Here is a 16,443-nt window from a genome sequence, read left to right as displayed (position 1 = left end):
TTTTGGAGGGAATCAAAGGCAAAATGGATGCTCTAATCACCTTTGTAATGAAGAGAAAAGATGACTATTCTGGGGTAAGATTATATGCTGTGTTGCCTAACCTTCTTACCCAGGTCTTCCCTAACCAATGAGCTGGGGTGACCCCATTCCCTTTACTGGTAGTGGTCAGGGAAAGCTCTCTTCTAAAAAGAGTTGAGAAAGATGATGAACTCTACATGAGATCAATTATTTATCCCTCAAACTTAATTGTGGCTTGGAAAAGATGCAGTCTTAAAAACATTTGTGCATATTCACAACCTCAAAAATAAATCACTTATCACTAAAACTGATCATGGTCTGAAAAAGATGCAGTCTTAAAAACATTTCAGCACAGTAATGAATTCAGTAATAAGTAACGTAATTCAACTACGCACAGATTATGGATTTTTTGGAACTCGTACTAACCACCTGCATTTTTATAATTTAAAAAGAAATGGGCTAAATCAGAATGCAAGATCTGAAGCTTCATCCTGAATTCAAGCTGTAGTGGCAGAAATACAGTGACGGATGTGGCCTTGAACGGTTCGTGCTTGATCTGTTTTGATTTCATTGCACTTTTTAATGGTGTCTGTCTTTTCTTTCCATAACCTAAGATGATGTCTAAGTCATATCATTTTAGGACATATAACTTATACATATGAACAGACCAGGAAAGGACATCCAAGAGCCGCATCGAAATTCTGTATCAAGTACATGAATCAAATTATAAACCAAAAACCAGACCCCAGGAAAGGTGCTTCACGGATACTTTCCATTTATACAGAGAACAATCTGAAGGTAGTCTAAACTGATAAACTTACAGCACCTCAAACACTTATTTATACATATACATAGTAACACAGCACATAAACAACATGTACCTGTACCTGTGTTTGGTGCCAAACACAGAGGAACTGTTCCCCTTCTGAAGTCTTGTTGTGAAAACAGATGTCTCATCGTTCTTTCCAAAGATGATAGTTTTAATTTAACTGATGTTCCATTTCAAAGAAACAGTTACACACTGCATGAAACAGATTTACATAACAGGTGTCATATCACTATAGTTTAGTTCAGTTTTGGCAGCAGTTTGGTACAAAAAAAAAAAACAACAAAAAAAAAATAAGCCACCGCTGTGCTGATAATAGTTATTCAGAGATTACTCAATACTCAGAGTTAAAATATCCAGTAAATGAGGTGTTTCCATCATTTTAATCTTAGTTTGAAGTTAACAAAAAAATCAATTTTAAGTCCCAATTGCATAGTCAACTCTGTTCAGCATACTCTAGATCAAATAGCAAAATTATCAGTATTGTAAGTAATGCTTTAGTATAGACTGTCCACTGTAACGTGTGTGTCTGTGCTGTACTGAATGATCACACAAACACCGAGTACGCTTTGAGTTTCCTATGTGAAAAACTGCTGGATGGTGACCGCCTGCTTCTGCTGTCCTTCCGTGATCCTGAGCGCCACGATCTCCTCGCTGTCAGACAGCGTGTCCTCGTCCCCCTCGCAGTTAAAGTCTTCCAGGGCCGCCGCCGGGTCTACTGGCCCCAGGTCTCTCACCCCCGGCAGCGCCACGTTCCGAGACACGGCGACGTTGTGGAGGACGCAGCACGCCAGGATGATGCGGGCGCTCTTTTTGGGGGAGTGCTGGAGGGGCAGGACCGTGCGGTCCAGGCAGGGGAATCGGGCCTTCAGGAGCCCGACCGTCTTCCCCACAACGCTGTGGCTTCTGGTCAGGGCCTTGTTGTAGCGGACCTCTGCCTCTGCCTGGGGGCTTTGGAGGGGGGGTAGCAGCCAGTGGTGGAGGGGGTATCCGGAGTGAGCTGTGGAAAAGGGGGAGGGATAACTGGATGAATCAGAGGGATGCACCAAAGGACAAATCCCACTTCACTTCTCTGCATGGGGAACCCCAGTGAGTGGGTGGCAGTGCAGCGTAGCAGGTAAGGAGCAGGGCTTGTAACCGAAAGGTTGCTGGTTCAATTCCCCGTTGGGGCACTGCCATTGCACCCTTGGGCAAGGTACTTAACCCAAGTAATTATCAAACTGTATGAAAAGGGCAACATGTCAACAATGTAAGTTGATCTGGATTAGAATGTCTGATAAATGACAATAATGTCATCGGTACTTACCGATGAGGTGTCCTTTGCCTAGGTTCCCCCTGCTGCAGAAGGCCTCCAGGGGGCTGTGCTGGAGGACGTGAGCGCAGCTGAAGGACCCCGGGAACCGCGCCACGGCGCTGGTGATCCGGCAGGCCGCAGTGGCCGTGATCTGCAGGTTCATGGAGTAGAAGCGCTTTCGGTTCAGGTAGAGGTTGGAGTGCAGCTGGGGGCACCTGATGGCGATGTGGGTGCAGCCGAGGGCCCCGACAACGCCGGGAAAGCCGGCGATCCTGAAGAAATCCTGCTGTACCTGCTGCTGGCTCGTGGGCGGGGGGAACTTGATGAACTGGTCAGAGACGGTCACCAGAGCGTCCGTCACGATCTGGACAGCGTTCTTCAAGGCGACCTGGTCCGTGCCGAAGTAGTCCCCGACCGTGGATGGGAGGGAGCCGGTGGCGTAAAAGGCAAGAGCAGCACAGACAGCGCTCTCCACCGGCATCTGCTGATTGGCCACATGCGGCCTGAGCAGCTCACACAGGTACACGATCGTCCCGCGGTCCAACCTGAAACGCTCCAGCAGGGCGTCATTGTTCAGGATCGACAAGTCCTGGGGCCTGGAGGAGAGGCTTCCCAGGGGGCTTGAGGGAGATATTTTAGGTTCAGAGGGTTTAGCAAGTGCAAATGGGGAAGACGTGTCAGGGTTTTGCAGATTTCCTGAAGTAGGTTTGACTGCAAAAGAAAGGAGGCCTTCATGACCTGGCAAACCAGAGGAAGACACTTTTGCATTGGGGCCGGCTGTCGTGACGTAGTCGACATACTTGCGCACGTCTGCCGCCAGCCGCTTCAGTGCCTTGACAGCCTCTCTTTGAACGGACACGCACTGTCTCTGTCTGTTCACGATGGCAGCCATGACGGGCGTGACATCATCACTGCCTGGTCGGCCGAGCCGCCGGGGCGTGGGCAGGATGAAGCTGTTGATAGGAAGCGGTAGCTCATCCTCTGCATTATCGTCGCAAAAGCCTGCGCCTCCGTGACGGCCGGAAACCTCTGGGTCCCACACCTGGGCATCGTCATTGGCCAGGAGGGTGTTCAAATTAACCCTCTCCAAGCTGGGTGGGTTCAGAGACCTGACGAGGTCAGCCTCTGCCGGGACTGCGGAGCAGCATGTGGAGCTGGGAAACTCCGTCTCTGAGGAAGCGCTGGAGCTGAACACATCAGTGTCTCCTGGGCTGCTGCCGTCCGTCCCCCCACCTGTGGCACAACAACATCCCACCTCAAGTATCACTGCATATTCCCTATTCTTAATTCCATTTGGGATGTAATATTACACACAGAGATTATTCTCTTCTTTTTGCACATCTTTTCTTCACACTTCTAACATGATGAAGTCTAATAAATCTCAAATATATGCTTTATGTTGTGTCTGGTCAGCTTTGCTGTGTGTTTGAAATTTTTTTTTTCACACATTCCAGAATAAACCATGTACAGAAAACGTTGAACCACTGTTGACAAACAATACTGTACATAATAACGTGGTGGAAACAGGAATTGAACAGAAGAAGCTGGTCTGGAGGAGGAAACAGACTGTAAGACTGTGGAACTGACCCTGGCTCCAGCCGCAAAGACCTGGAAGGAGAGGGGCGGGTTCGGGAGTCCGCGCACCTACCCCATAAGTCGGGGAAGTGGACAGGCTGCACAGCCGTTTGGGACAGCAGGGACAGCAACTGCTGCTCCACGGCGGTCAGCTCCGTGGAGCGGCTGGACTCAAAGTAAGGGTAGGAGGACAGCCTCTGGGCCTCCACCTTCTCCAGCAGGCACTGCTTGACGTAGATCCACTTCTTGCGCAGGTCCTCGCCGCCTCTCACGCCCTGCGATGTCCCCTCCAGCTGCGCCGCGATCTCGTTCCACAGGCCGGTCCTGGCGCCGCGCGGCAGGTGACGGCTCTTCGCCCCGAACAGCTCGTCCCACCTTTTGATGACCTCTTTCACCAGCATTTCCTCCTCCTCTTTACTGTATCTTATTCGGATCCTCTTCCGCATGTCTTTGGGGCGAGACAAAAGTGGGGACATCAGATAATCAGAGCAGGGGACGCTCAGCTGAATCACCTTAAGTGTAGCTTTCAATAAAGAGCTTGTGCAAGTATTAAACTTCTCAATTGTTACATGTTAAAATGAGCTCAGTATCAGTTAAATTAGCAATTATTGTTTTACAGAATCAACATAAATGTAGCACTTGCCCAAACTTCATAGTCAAATATAGTTCTTTGCACCCACCATTTTGACCTATTTTTAGCTTTTTATCGTACACATGTTGCAAAAGGTTATAACTCTTATAAATATAAGTTACACATCTTGTTAGTATTTACGCTGTTTGGTTAGGTTTGGCCAGAGCGAGCAGTGCTCAGCTAGGATGACCATCAAATTATCAATTGTGAATTTCTCATTTTCATGATGCTGTGGCATCACTTTGACTGTATTCTGACTTTGACAGAATGTTTAACTTTTAACTCTTTGCTTTTCATAAGTGTATATTTTTTGAACATGTACTGTATGTTGTGATTTCAGCACAAACAAGAGAGACATGTTCACCCTCACCTTCCCTTTTTCCCAGAGATGGTGGCAAGTAGGCTATCCCATATTAAGTATCTGTGCTGGCAGCCTAAGTCATGACTGCAGTGTTGGACATTTAATTTTTCATTACTTTTTCAACAGTGTGTGGTATGACAGTATGGTTGAAATCATGAAAGGGTAAAATAATAGGGTGGTGTATTGGGGGTGTGTCTATGGCAACAGAATCTCAGCATTCCAAATTTTCAGGCATTGAAAATTCTTGGAATGGTGAATTAAATAGGATTTCTCTTCCTGAAACGAAATGAAAGTGAGGACACATGTTGTAAAAACGAAAGGTGAAAGGTGTTGAAGGTAGCCAAAATGAAATACACCAGGATCATCAAACTAGAAGGGGGGCAATACTACTCATTCTGGTGAGTGGTTATTGCTAGCTATGTACTACCCAATGTTGCCACTCTATTACTTTGTCAAATTTTGTCATTAAGGTCTCTTGTGTTTATGAGAAATAATGTCACAAGTGCAATGTGACTCCAGAATGGCTGTACGTTACAGCGTAACCACAGTTATACCTAATATCGGAAAATCTGACTCATTGCTCATTTTCTAGTGTATATCTGATGTGATACAGTATGTATAGTTTACTCTTAAACTAATGCCCAGACAAGGCAGCTAATATTCGTAAAATTATACTGATATCTAGCAAATACTGGGTATTCTTCAGTGTAGTAAGGAACACTTAGTTAACCTATTAGGGCAGCTAAATTAGTCAAAGCCCTTTCAGATATTATCCTGAGGCAGTTTTATCGCGGTCAGTTAACCAGCGAAACAGAACAACTATTCAACATCGATTAAAGGATGCTAATGGTTTACGTCCAACGCTATTCATATGCACTCCTCAACATCCAGCTTGCTGGCTATATATACCAACCGTTTACTTAAACCTTCCATTATTGCCTTCTTTATTCAGCAAGCTCAACTTGCTGACCCGGAAGCAAAACGTGTGTAAGAAAATAGCTTCACTGCTAAAATGGAGAATGGAAATGAACAGAGTTCATTTACACTAAATAAGGAAACAAGGACAAAAAGATTAAAAACACACATTGTTCCCGGTGAATCACAAGATAGCTAGTCAGCTAGCTGGGTGGCTACCTGCGGGATTTTCGGAAGCTGATTGGCCGCTTGCTTGATGTTTTCTCTTCTGTTGATGCATCCACTGCGATTGGTCTGCAAATGCTTTCCTTTGACTTTCCATTGTGCCCTCGCAAATTTTCCCTAATGTCCAGATTAAAATAATGACACTCACAGCGAGCCATCTACCAATTCGCTGCGGACAACGGCCTCTCTTTCCAAGTATTTCTTCAGAGTTCAACTAAGGAGAAGCACAAACTAGTACTCAGCTAACACGACTGTATCAATTGCATTTAGCTGGCTAGCGAAACGCTACGTCTGTTCCTGTAAACGCATTCTACTACTATTGGTTCAGGTATTCATGTGACGCCGCTTAACCAATCACATCGGAATGCGTTGAGTTTTCGAATATCATTTTCAGAGCGGGCACAACGCATTCACCAACAGAAGTCAGCATAATGGAATTATCTTGGTTAAAAATGCGCTGCATCAAGCTCAGACACTGGCAAGAAAAACTTACAAACGGAAGGGAAGGAGACGGTTGAAAATCTCTATAATTAGGAAATCTAAAATAATTCTGAAAGTTAATCTGAACGGTACCACTGTGAAGAGCCAGCCGGTAAATTATGGTAGACATGGATTGTAACTAATTGATGACAATACACACACACACATATGAAATGCATCTTCATTATTTGTTTACACAAAACTGAACAAAACTGCTCAATTGATCCAATTATGTAGGGGGAAAGAACCTATCAGCATCATATGTCATTGAACTGTTTAATATATGCTTATATATTCATTAATATACGGTTATTACAATTATGGTTATTTGTATTCTTTTTAAGGATAAGCTCTTGTCAAGGGCAAAGTTTGTGGCATGTTAGCCAATTTAACACCCACACAGGTAGGATTGCACATATTTCCTTGATTACAATGATAGGAATATTAACTGTTAAGACATGCTTACAGAACAAATCATGCTTGTCATTTCTTTCATTCTTTGGTTTGCTTTCTCATGCTTCCAAGACATCATTCAACCACAGACAAAAAAATGCCGCTTGGCAATATTGAAGCCGCAGTGCACAGTTTAACAGCATAATGTAAACATCACAGTGACAGATGCAATAAATCAAGCTAAGGGCCTGACTGCAAAAGGTTTTTATTTGCTGTCATCTAAAAAGCCATGGAAATTAATTTTAAAATACTCTGTGTTGCAGAGATGCCAAAGTATTAAGTATTTATTTGCAGAATGAACACAGGCCACAGTGGTAAGAGCAGGAAATTGACTATCTCCATTGTTGCATTAGAGTTTATTAGTAACATGCTTTCATTGTTAAAATAGTGCCGAACCTCACAGAGCATGAAAATGTTATGAGCACATATATGTAATCATAAAAGCAGAATATCAGCATTAAATTTTTAGAGATGTGTTGGAACTGAAGCACATTTCCACTGGACAAGGCCATCAGTTGTTTCTGACAGTCTGTGGTCATCCTAAAAATTATCAATGACTTTCAGAATATAAGTTATGACAACTGTACTAATCTATGAATTTCCTATGTGAAATATTAAAAAACGATTGATCTGTGATCGCCCCTTTAAAATGCCTGAGCAGTTATTAAGGATAGTTATGTTTGCATCTGCAATTTTCAGACACCCTGGAATAGTGGCTGTTGGCATTAAGACAAATTTATGGATCCATAGAGATCATTTAAACCACTTTGTTTGTGATGTATCTCTGGTTCTCACTCATTTTGCCACTGATGTGTCCTGCAAGGTAAACATCTGGCCCCAGGCTAATATAAACAAAGCATTTAGCTCCTTAAATAATATGTGCTCCCAGCAGAGCCAGAGAGAGAAATATGATACAGTTGATGAACTGAGTCTTGAGGCATTCTTGTGTCAGGGGACAATGTATACCTGCCTGTATTCCCCAAGTGAAGCACTGCATTGTGGGCCATATATCCGCAAGGAAGTGTTAGGTTTCTCGGGTTAAACACCCCTGATTTAAACAATGTGTCGACCCAGCACACTTTCCTCTGCTCTCAGCCAGCATGAAACAAAGATAAGAATCCACAGTGCCTTTTAATATCTTTCTCATTTTTTATTGGTCATTTTGAGTGCAAATATTAAGTGTAGTTCAGTGTAATATTCCTCCAGAGGATGTAATGCTGTTGACGACCAGTTTCCTGAACTACATCAGAGTTTAAAATTGCTTTTGCAGCTGCTTGTCAGTCTGACTAATATGCCCTCAACATTTTTTTTGTACAATTGATACAGTGCAAGTATTTTTCATCCTGTTCCCAAAATCATAAACAGATGAATCCAGTTAACATCCTACGTCTTACTTCACTTTATATCAATTTTTTATTTGAAAAAAAAAGACTTTCAACATGGTTCTACTGCTTGCTTAATTAACCTTGCTAATGACACAATCAGATTAGCGTTCCCAAATTTGTCAAATGAGATTACCTGATGACTAGTAAACTAGAACAGTCAAATGGGACTTGAATGTCGAGAAGACTCATGTAAGGTCCAGATCCATTTGGCCAGATTTCTGTATATGTAGTGCATCTCTAAGGTCATCTGATGGTCAAGTACGTTAAGCAATGTGGTCAAAGCCAGAAGAGGCAGACAAAGGTCATCCAAAGGAAAGAAGAGCCCATGGATTTGCTATGTTTTTTTGAACATTTAAAATACACTGCTGTGGTATTTCTTTTCCAGTTCAACCCATCCTTTCTAAATTCAAAAAACTGATCACAATCCAGGGAATACATGCGATTCAAAGTAATAAATGTGGTAAATGTTCTGCCTCAGTCATACTGCAGGTGAGACCCAAGCTAACACCAGCAACAGCCAGAGCAACATTCACTCCATATCACCATCACACTTAGAGTCCCTCATCTTCAGACAGATGTGCAGCTGTTACTGATAAACAGGAGTTCAGAGACTTAAATGATTAACACTAATCCTGTCCATGCTAAACGGTGCAATAAACCAGATCATCATACCAGCACACCACTGCACCAGAATTACTGACCCAATGTTCAGGGTGTGGGACATCCATTACAGCATCAAAGCTTGTGCATGTTCAAAGCATGGCAAAGGTTTTAGTGGCAAGGAAGGGGAAATCCAGCGGAGTCCCGCCAACCCACCAGATAATCATCTCTAGCATAGGGGGCCATGTTGTCATCTTCATTACCTCAGAATACAACATGTAAAGGAAAAAGGAGGGTTCAATGGTGAAACAAAAGTGTGGCCGAAAGCCGTGTGGTTTCCCGGGACCTGTCTCCCCCCCACTGCCCCCTTTTCCCCCCTGTTTATTGGAGGGTTGTTTTCAAGAGACCCCCCTGCCGTTCTTTCATCGCCTGCGCTTTACACAGCAGTGGAGCGTAGAGAAATACATTGAGATGCAGGTGTTGTGCTGCGCTGCTGTCAGAACCAAGTAACTCCCTGTTGATCAAAAACAGTGATTCTGACCATCATAAAGCCAGCTCCCGCTCTGAAGAGCAATGAAACGAGGCCCACGTTCACGCCACCATTAATGTCATGGTGGCATTTTGATAATCTGCAAACGTGATAAAAACCTGTCAGCTCAATATTGTTATCACTTGTATGGCAACAAAAATATATACATCACAGGATACCCTGATGGTCCTGGAGGTTCTCTTTCTTCCAAGTCATTACCATGCTGTTGTACGTGACTACCAGCTGCCCATGGCACAGCAATGACTGGACATTTATCATGCAATACAGCAACATGCTTGCTGTTATTATTTTCCTTTTCTATCTCTGGAGATGTTTAAAGGTTTTGTAATATTATATTCCAGTCAAATACCGGCATGTTTAAAAAACACATTAACAAAAATCATTTGCAACATCATAGAGTCAAAATAACATTCTTGGGATAAGGTTTATGTAAAGGTATGCCAGGCCGTCACTGTAAATATGAATTTGTTCTTAATTGACCTGCCTGGTCAAATAAAGGTGAAATAAAATTCTTAAGAATGGTAGTTTTAGACTATACACATGAACATGTTTTACCAATTTCTTGTAATGTAAATATAACTAACAAATGCAAAAACACATTTTATCACAAGCCTAGAAGGTGAAGCGTTACTGCTAGATGTGGATTTTTTTTGTACTTGTTAAAAATAGGTATTTTGGTGTATATTATACAGTTAATATAATATGGAAACGGCACTGGAATTAGTTCCTTTGAACTTTCCAAATGTGAACCTGAGAGTCCATAAGGTGTTGCACATTTTGAAAACACATGTTCCAAATGGTTGTGAGATCAAGTGTAAAAGAGGTTTACACTCAGACGGATGGCCTGCTGTGTAACTGATAGTTTGGTATTTCTACATGTGAAAGGTGTGCATTGTACTGATGCACAGAGCTTCACTCTTTGCCAAGTGGAACACTGGATTATGTGTAAAATTTGTCATATGTTTTGGCCACCCAAACAGTTTGGAATCACATATATAAGATTTTATCCTAAATATACACAATTTTTAGTATTGTGACATCAATGCTTTTAAAGTTTAAAAAACGGAGACTTAAATAACTGCTTGTGATGGAAGCATGAAATTGAGAAATAATATTTCCTGAAGTGACTCATAGACTCATTTTACATGTGTGCCATAATCAATGTCAAAGGAAAGATTTAACTGAAACTAATTTATGAACAGAAAGAAATTTCACAATCAGGTGATAAAAAATTATGCCTTTACCTTGAAATCATAATATTTATTTTGAAAATAAAATGCTCACTTACAAAAAGCTAGGCTTTAAGAAATTGCATTCCCCCTGCTTCTGGCACACGGTGTACAAGATGGTCACCAGGAACCAATGAAAAAAAATTTCAGATTAATTCTCAGCTTTGGATTATTTGGCTCAGTGTAATTATAATCAACAACTGAAACTGATATTTCTTTTCACAAACCATATGAAAAATAAATACTTTGAAGTGCTTATATCTAAATTTCCCAAATCATGTTTTACCAGTACACATATGCTCAAATGTTGTGTCCCACAAGAGGCAACTTTTTTACTAAAGTTATAGGATTCATATTCAAAATATGGTGATATTCTGTTTCATCTGAAGCAACATTCAATTACATTAATAGTGCTGTGACTGCCCACACTGCTGGCTGTATATTCTCATGAAGGAGGGTAAAATCAGGCAAAGCAGAGCCGAAGCAGGCGTGAGAAGCACTCAATGTGATAAACAGACCACTCAAGCAGATGTAGGTAATTAAGGCTGTTATCTTTATTCTGACGGGTTTTTGTCTTTCCCGCTGCTACTTTAGTGACAGGAAGACAGGTGCAAGAAATGTCACCTCCCGTAAAGACTGAGGTTTTACATTTCAGCGCTAATGAGAGAGACGTGCTAAAGTAATAGCGAGGACATTTGTGTATGACCGTTATTTTTTTATTGAAAATTGTAAAGGTCTTATATTTACTACGGAATTGTTTTAGAGCTTAATAAACACAGAGTGAAAGTAAGAGCTCTGGATGGTTTCAGCTGCTTGCTTCATAGGTGTCAAGGGCGGTTGAGTGTGCCGCACGACACAGACACAGACACCTGGGAAAGGGCACACTTTGACGCAGTTGCTGTTACAGGTAGAGGGACCCCAGGAGCAGCTGGGGTCCCGGGTCCGCGCCACCTCTCCGTCTAAATCGGAGGGAGCCTCCGCGGCCAAGACGCAGCTTGTCTCCAGGCCAACCGGGGGCCTCATCGAGTTACACGACGCGGGATAAGAAAGCACCTGCCCCATTAATCTGCGCGGAGGTCTAACAAAGGGGTTATGTTCAGATGAAATTCACCATAAGCCTGGACACAGGCACGCGGGGGAAATCGAGCTGATCCCGACGCGTCCTCCGGTGCGCCGTGCCCTCCAGTCAGACGGACCTGGATCTTGACTAAGCCCATCGGCTCTGAGGACAGTGGCTGTGGGGGCTGGGGTGGCTGACATGTGCGAAGGCCCATTGACCACCTCCGGTCTAACATATTTACCCCATCATCCTAAGAATTAAAGGTGCGGGGTGGGAGGTTGTCAAAGACGTGCCAGCAGCAAAAAAATGGGATTGTAGCATACAATACAGAGAGCCGAGGGGTTGTCCTCACGGGAACGATCTGTCTTCTGGAGCGGTCCTGTGAACTGCCCTCAATATCAGGTGCATCATCTTGAGAATCCATCTGACATTCCAGGCAGAATTAGTCTGAAATTCCCACATTAAAAGCACCAAGGCCAGGTGGCTGACCATTATATGAGCACGCTGTGTAGAACTAAAAAGGTTTGCATGTCTGCGAGCGGAATGTTTGACCAATTTGAACACGGATCTTTTCTTCTTCTTCTTTTTTTGAAAACCCTTTTTTTCCTAAACTGTATCTGTCAACAGAGGCACATTTTTCATTCTTGCGTCCAAGTGTATAACAAATGGCAAAATGTTCTCTTTCTTCTGTCTTGCCTTTAGAGGGTGGTTTCCATCATTTTGTCTGGACTGCCCATGGACATGCTTTATTACGCTGTGATATTTTCATTCAAGAGATTAATTCACATTTTTGATTTTTGACCTTGCGCAAGCATATTCTTCAAACATTCAGCATGAAAAACTGCCTATAGATATGACTACACTGGATCATCTTAGAATAACATCCAGTAATTTCATACAATTTTTTTTCATTTTTTGATTTACAATATAGCTTGTAGATTATTATTATACAACAAAACATTTGTAAATCGGTAACCAAGGAAAGCATACCCAACCAAAGAAACCAAATGCCTGAAATAATTTCTCAAAATATGACATTCATACAGAGTATGACATTCTCTCAGTCTTTTGAAATTCTGAAATCCTACAGGCCAGTTCAAAACAAGTTCAGCTTACACTGTCTTAAATCAAAACTTGTGAACTCCTCCGAACCTTTAAAAATAGAAAATGTGTTAAAACTCTGATAAAACATTTTGAACTCACAGCTTATTTTTCCAAGGCTGGCAGACTACACATGTTTTTTTTCCAGCATGACAAACTGCAAAATCCTGTGACTGTCAGGCCCCAAGGCCTCTCCCACACCATGTGTTTCGCCTTGGTTACAGTGCGAATGTGGTAAGATACTTGTTAAGTGTGGTATGTGGCAGCCCTTGTCTTTAGGAGGCTTCCTCACCAGTCTGATGTTGGCCGTGGAATTTAAAAGGAAAAACAGAGATGACGAATTGGGCTCGTAGTAGAGCTATCTGTTCCCTAAAATACGGGATACCCCCCCAGCTTTAAAGAGGCCAGATGAGGGGTGCCTGAATGGGGTTGAAGGGAACAGGTTGCTGGGTTAGAGATTGCAGTGCCATGTGTATGCCAAGAGCTGTGATTTCTAAAAACATAAGGATCATCAAGGCTTTCCATATAGTTTGAGTCTGCTTTCTGAAACAAAACTCTTTAAGTGAAAAATATATTATGACCTTTACTCTAGTCACCAACTTATATCACTCAATTTATATAAAAAATAGATACATCTTAATTCACTGTCTTGTGATACTTTCAAAGAGGGACAGCTGACTTCTATATTTAATTTTATTTATTTATTTCACCTAAGTTTGTGCGGTTCCATTGAGACCGACTGTAACTAAACGTCTTTCCCTTCCCTAAAGTAACTCGTAACCCCTTCCGCAGCCTAACAGGCTGAGAGAATGTATTGGCCGTGGCCTCGCCAATCGCTTTTGAAGGTCTGACACCCAGATCGAATCACGTTGTTCCATAAAACGCATTATTTATGAGCCATTACCAATGTTTTCTTTTGCATCAGTTTGGAGGGAGCCTAACAAAGTCATTTTCTATGCAGAAATCTCTTCTCGGGGCTCCTGTAAAAAGGAGGCACGACGGGGCTTTGAACACCAGATGCTGCAGCGGCAATGGAAATTGAAGAACTCATCGCGCTCGTTCATCTTGGTGGATATGAAGGCAACGGCAGAGAGAGCAGATTACATAGACACTGAGGGAATTTTCATCACACCCAATGAATCATATCAGATAACAGGTTGAATTTTATCCTCTGAGAGTTGGATTGAGTCTATCAATAACAGCTTTCACTGTCATTACTGAGGGAGCAGGGTCCAAGCACTCCAGCTTCTCAGTAGATAGCTGGCAAAAGCCGGGGGCTATCTCTGGCAGACAATCAAACAGGTAGTCTCCGAAGATTTATGCTGTAACCATTTTGTCACCTTGGCCATAGCGCAAGCTGAAGAGGTGAGGAGCCGTAAGGCGATATCTCGCAAAACGCAATGCCTGATTGGCAGCACCCAAAACATGCCAAGAGTGCTTGCCGAGCGAGAGGCTTCCTGCAACACAGAAAGATGAAAGATAAAGGCTGCTGTTAGCAGAACCAAAAATGGAAAAATAGAACACACACACTCCATCGCACTGCTACCCTCTACATTAGTTGTTGAAATGTCTCTATATGGTGCAGCCAAGATTCTAGTGATAACAGTGATTAGTCCCAACTCCCGGTCCAAAGGGCCTACCTCTTATCAATCTGTTACGAATATACTGTATATTCGCGTAACAGTACTTCATTCTTGTTAAATATCCAACAGCACTCAGGTGTGGATACAGGCACAATTCAGGAAAACACACTCTGTGGAGAAAAAAAAAAAACATCTAGAAGTTGTAATATGGTTCCCTCACCTCCGCACAGCAGTCCGAGGTTTCAAATCACCATAACGACCACATAATGACCTCATTCCTGTCACCTGCTGCTGTGACCACGGGTGACCTGGACTCCCCAGCAAAAATCTGCAGCCTTTTAGAAATGCTCCAAAAAAAAAAACAATAATAAACCTGCCAGGTCAACCGCTATTCACCAGACAGACCTATCCCTTTCTTTCCATGACAGTTTTTCTGTTTTGTTTAATTGAAATTTCCAGAGGTCTCTAAAAATTGGGAGAAATAAAGGATGTTAACATTTTCTGCATAAGCTTTGGCACACTGTAGCGGATCTCACTGCTCTGCTGGAATCAAATATACATGAGTGCATGACCCAGCATGGACGTGAGGTGAGGGGCTTGCTGAATACATCCTGCTCTGGGAACAAAGGCCTTCCACCGACGAGTCTCTGCAGACTGCCACGCCACTGTGAAACACTCAGAACGTTTATGCCGTTTTAAATTTCTTTTTACATCTTTCCGTTGATATTTTTAGGGAACAATATCATTTGCCAGAACTGTACATGTCGATTTCCATGACCTTCCATGCATTTTTAAGGATTTTTTAAATTTGGATTTTAAATTTCATTTTATTTTTCCATATTTCTGTTTAACATGTTATTTAGCCTGTACTTCAGCGCTCATACGAAATACGGTTATTTAACGGTCATATGGTTACTTAAGTCTCATTATCAGAAGTGGAGAGGACATTATTTCCATAAAACTTTTTTTTAAAACTTTTCAGAGGACTATATAAATGTTATATTTCCAGATGCTGTTTTTTAAAAGATAAATGTTTTTCAAATACTGCGTATTTATGGCCTTTCATAGACTTTAACTTCGGCCATTACATTTCCCAGTTCTCTAGTTCTTTGTAAAAACAGCCATCTGAGAGCAAAGAAAATAATCTCCCTTTGCAAGTGCTCTGCTTCAAGGCTGTTCACTTAACCTCAGAGAAGAATCACACTAAACTCTCCAATGAGTATTCAACAAACGTTCACAGCCAGTGGAAGCCTTAGGAAGCTTATCCTATTCCACGAATTCCCATGAAATCTGTAAATATTTCTTTCATTTGTTCTCGATTTGCAATTAGTCGTGGTCAGCCTGATCAAAGGGCCGGTCGGTCAGTTGCATGTGAACTAGCGTCCCGCGCAATGACATCCACAAAGCAGAATGAAATATGAAATATCAAGTTTCCGCGGATGTATGGACTTGTAAAATATCTGAAAGAATAGGAGGATTTTCACACCGGGTAATGTGAAACATTTGGTGCAGATTGTAGGCCTCTGAAGAGGGCAAAATGAGAGCCAAAATCCGCCTGGCAGTAAAACAGAAGCAGGAAAAAGTTAAAACAACAGCAGTCACTGAAACCCAGTGATTTAGATGTCATTACGGTCCTTGCTACACTAGATAGCTATCCTTTCTTGGGAGAATAAATGGGCAAAAAACCTTTACTTGCATGGCAAGCATTACCATGGAAAAACAAAACACATTTTCCCCCCCCTTTAAGTACTCCCCATTGATAAATTTAGACCCTTGCCAAAAGATAACTGCTTCATTTGTGTCCTAACAAACCGTTGCTGCAATGGAAATAAAACCATTTGTTCCTGTCATGTAGCCATCAAGAGTTTCTTTCCATGACAAAGTTGCCCAGTCGCATAAATAACACATAAAAAAACATCGACTGCCTTTATTCCAGATAAGTGAATATGTCGAATTGGCAGGGACCTAATGTGAAGGAAAATGAAAGCATGGGTACAGAGAGCTTGAGTGAGTGAAAGTGAAAAGCCATGCAGAGGCCTTTAAAAGAGGTTTTTTTTTTTGACAGATCATTGTGAAAACTCTTGCAAAATGCATGTTTGCATTTCCAATTTCCTCCAGTTATGGGAGCGCACCACATCAAATTATTTTAAAATTGCA

At 42.3% G+C, this 16,443-nt stretch overlaps 1 protein-coding gene across 1 annotated transcript; it reads right to left on the bottom strand.

Annotated features, from left to right (window-relative positions):
- Positions 1-1,422: 1,422 nt before the first annotated feature.
- Positions 1,423-3,030, bottom strand: LOC118776467 (putative nuclease HARBI1). Its single transcript, XM_036526825.1, has 2 exons — positions 2,151-3,030; positions 1,423-1,844 (listed from the first exon to the last, which is right to left on the bottom strand). Exons 1-2 carry the CDS (start codon positions 3,028-3,030, stop codon positions 1,423-1,425), a joined length of 1,302 nt encoding a protein of 433 aa, XP_036382718.1.
- Positions 3,031-16,443: the final 13,413 nt, after the last annotated feature.

Source organism: Megalops cyprinoides, chromosome 4 (assembly GCF_013368585.1).
Source record: "Megalops cyprinoides isolate fMegCyp1 chromosome 4, fMegCyp1.pri, whole genome shotgun sequence".
Lineage (NCBI taxonomy): Eukaryota > Metazoa > Chordata > Actinopteri > Elopiformes > Megalopidae > Megalops > Megalops cyprinoides.
The sequence above is the reverse complement of the archived record's forward strand: the minus strand, read 5'-3'. Positions and strand labels throughout refer to the sequence as shown.

Bases quoted from the DNA above. Each gene is read 5' to 3' on its own strand.
- LOC118776467 (XM_036526825.1), bottom strand. From the start codon at position 3,030: ATGGCTGCCATCGTGAACAGACAGAGACAGTGCGTGTCCGTTCAAAGA. The intron at 1,845-2,150 runs GTAAGTACCGAT...CCTTTTCCACAG, and splicing joins AGGCAAAGGACACCTCATCG to CTCACTCCGGATACCCCCTC.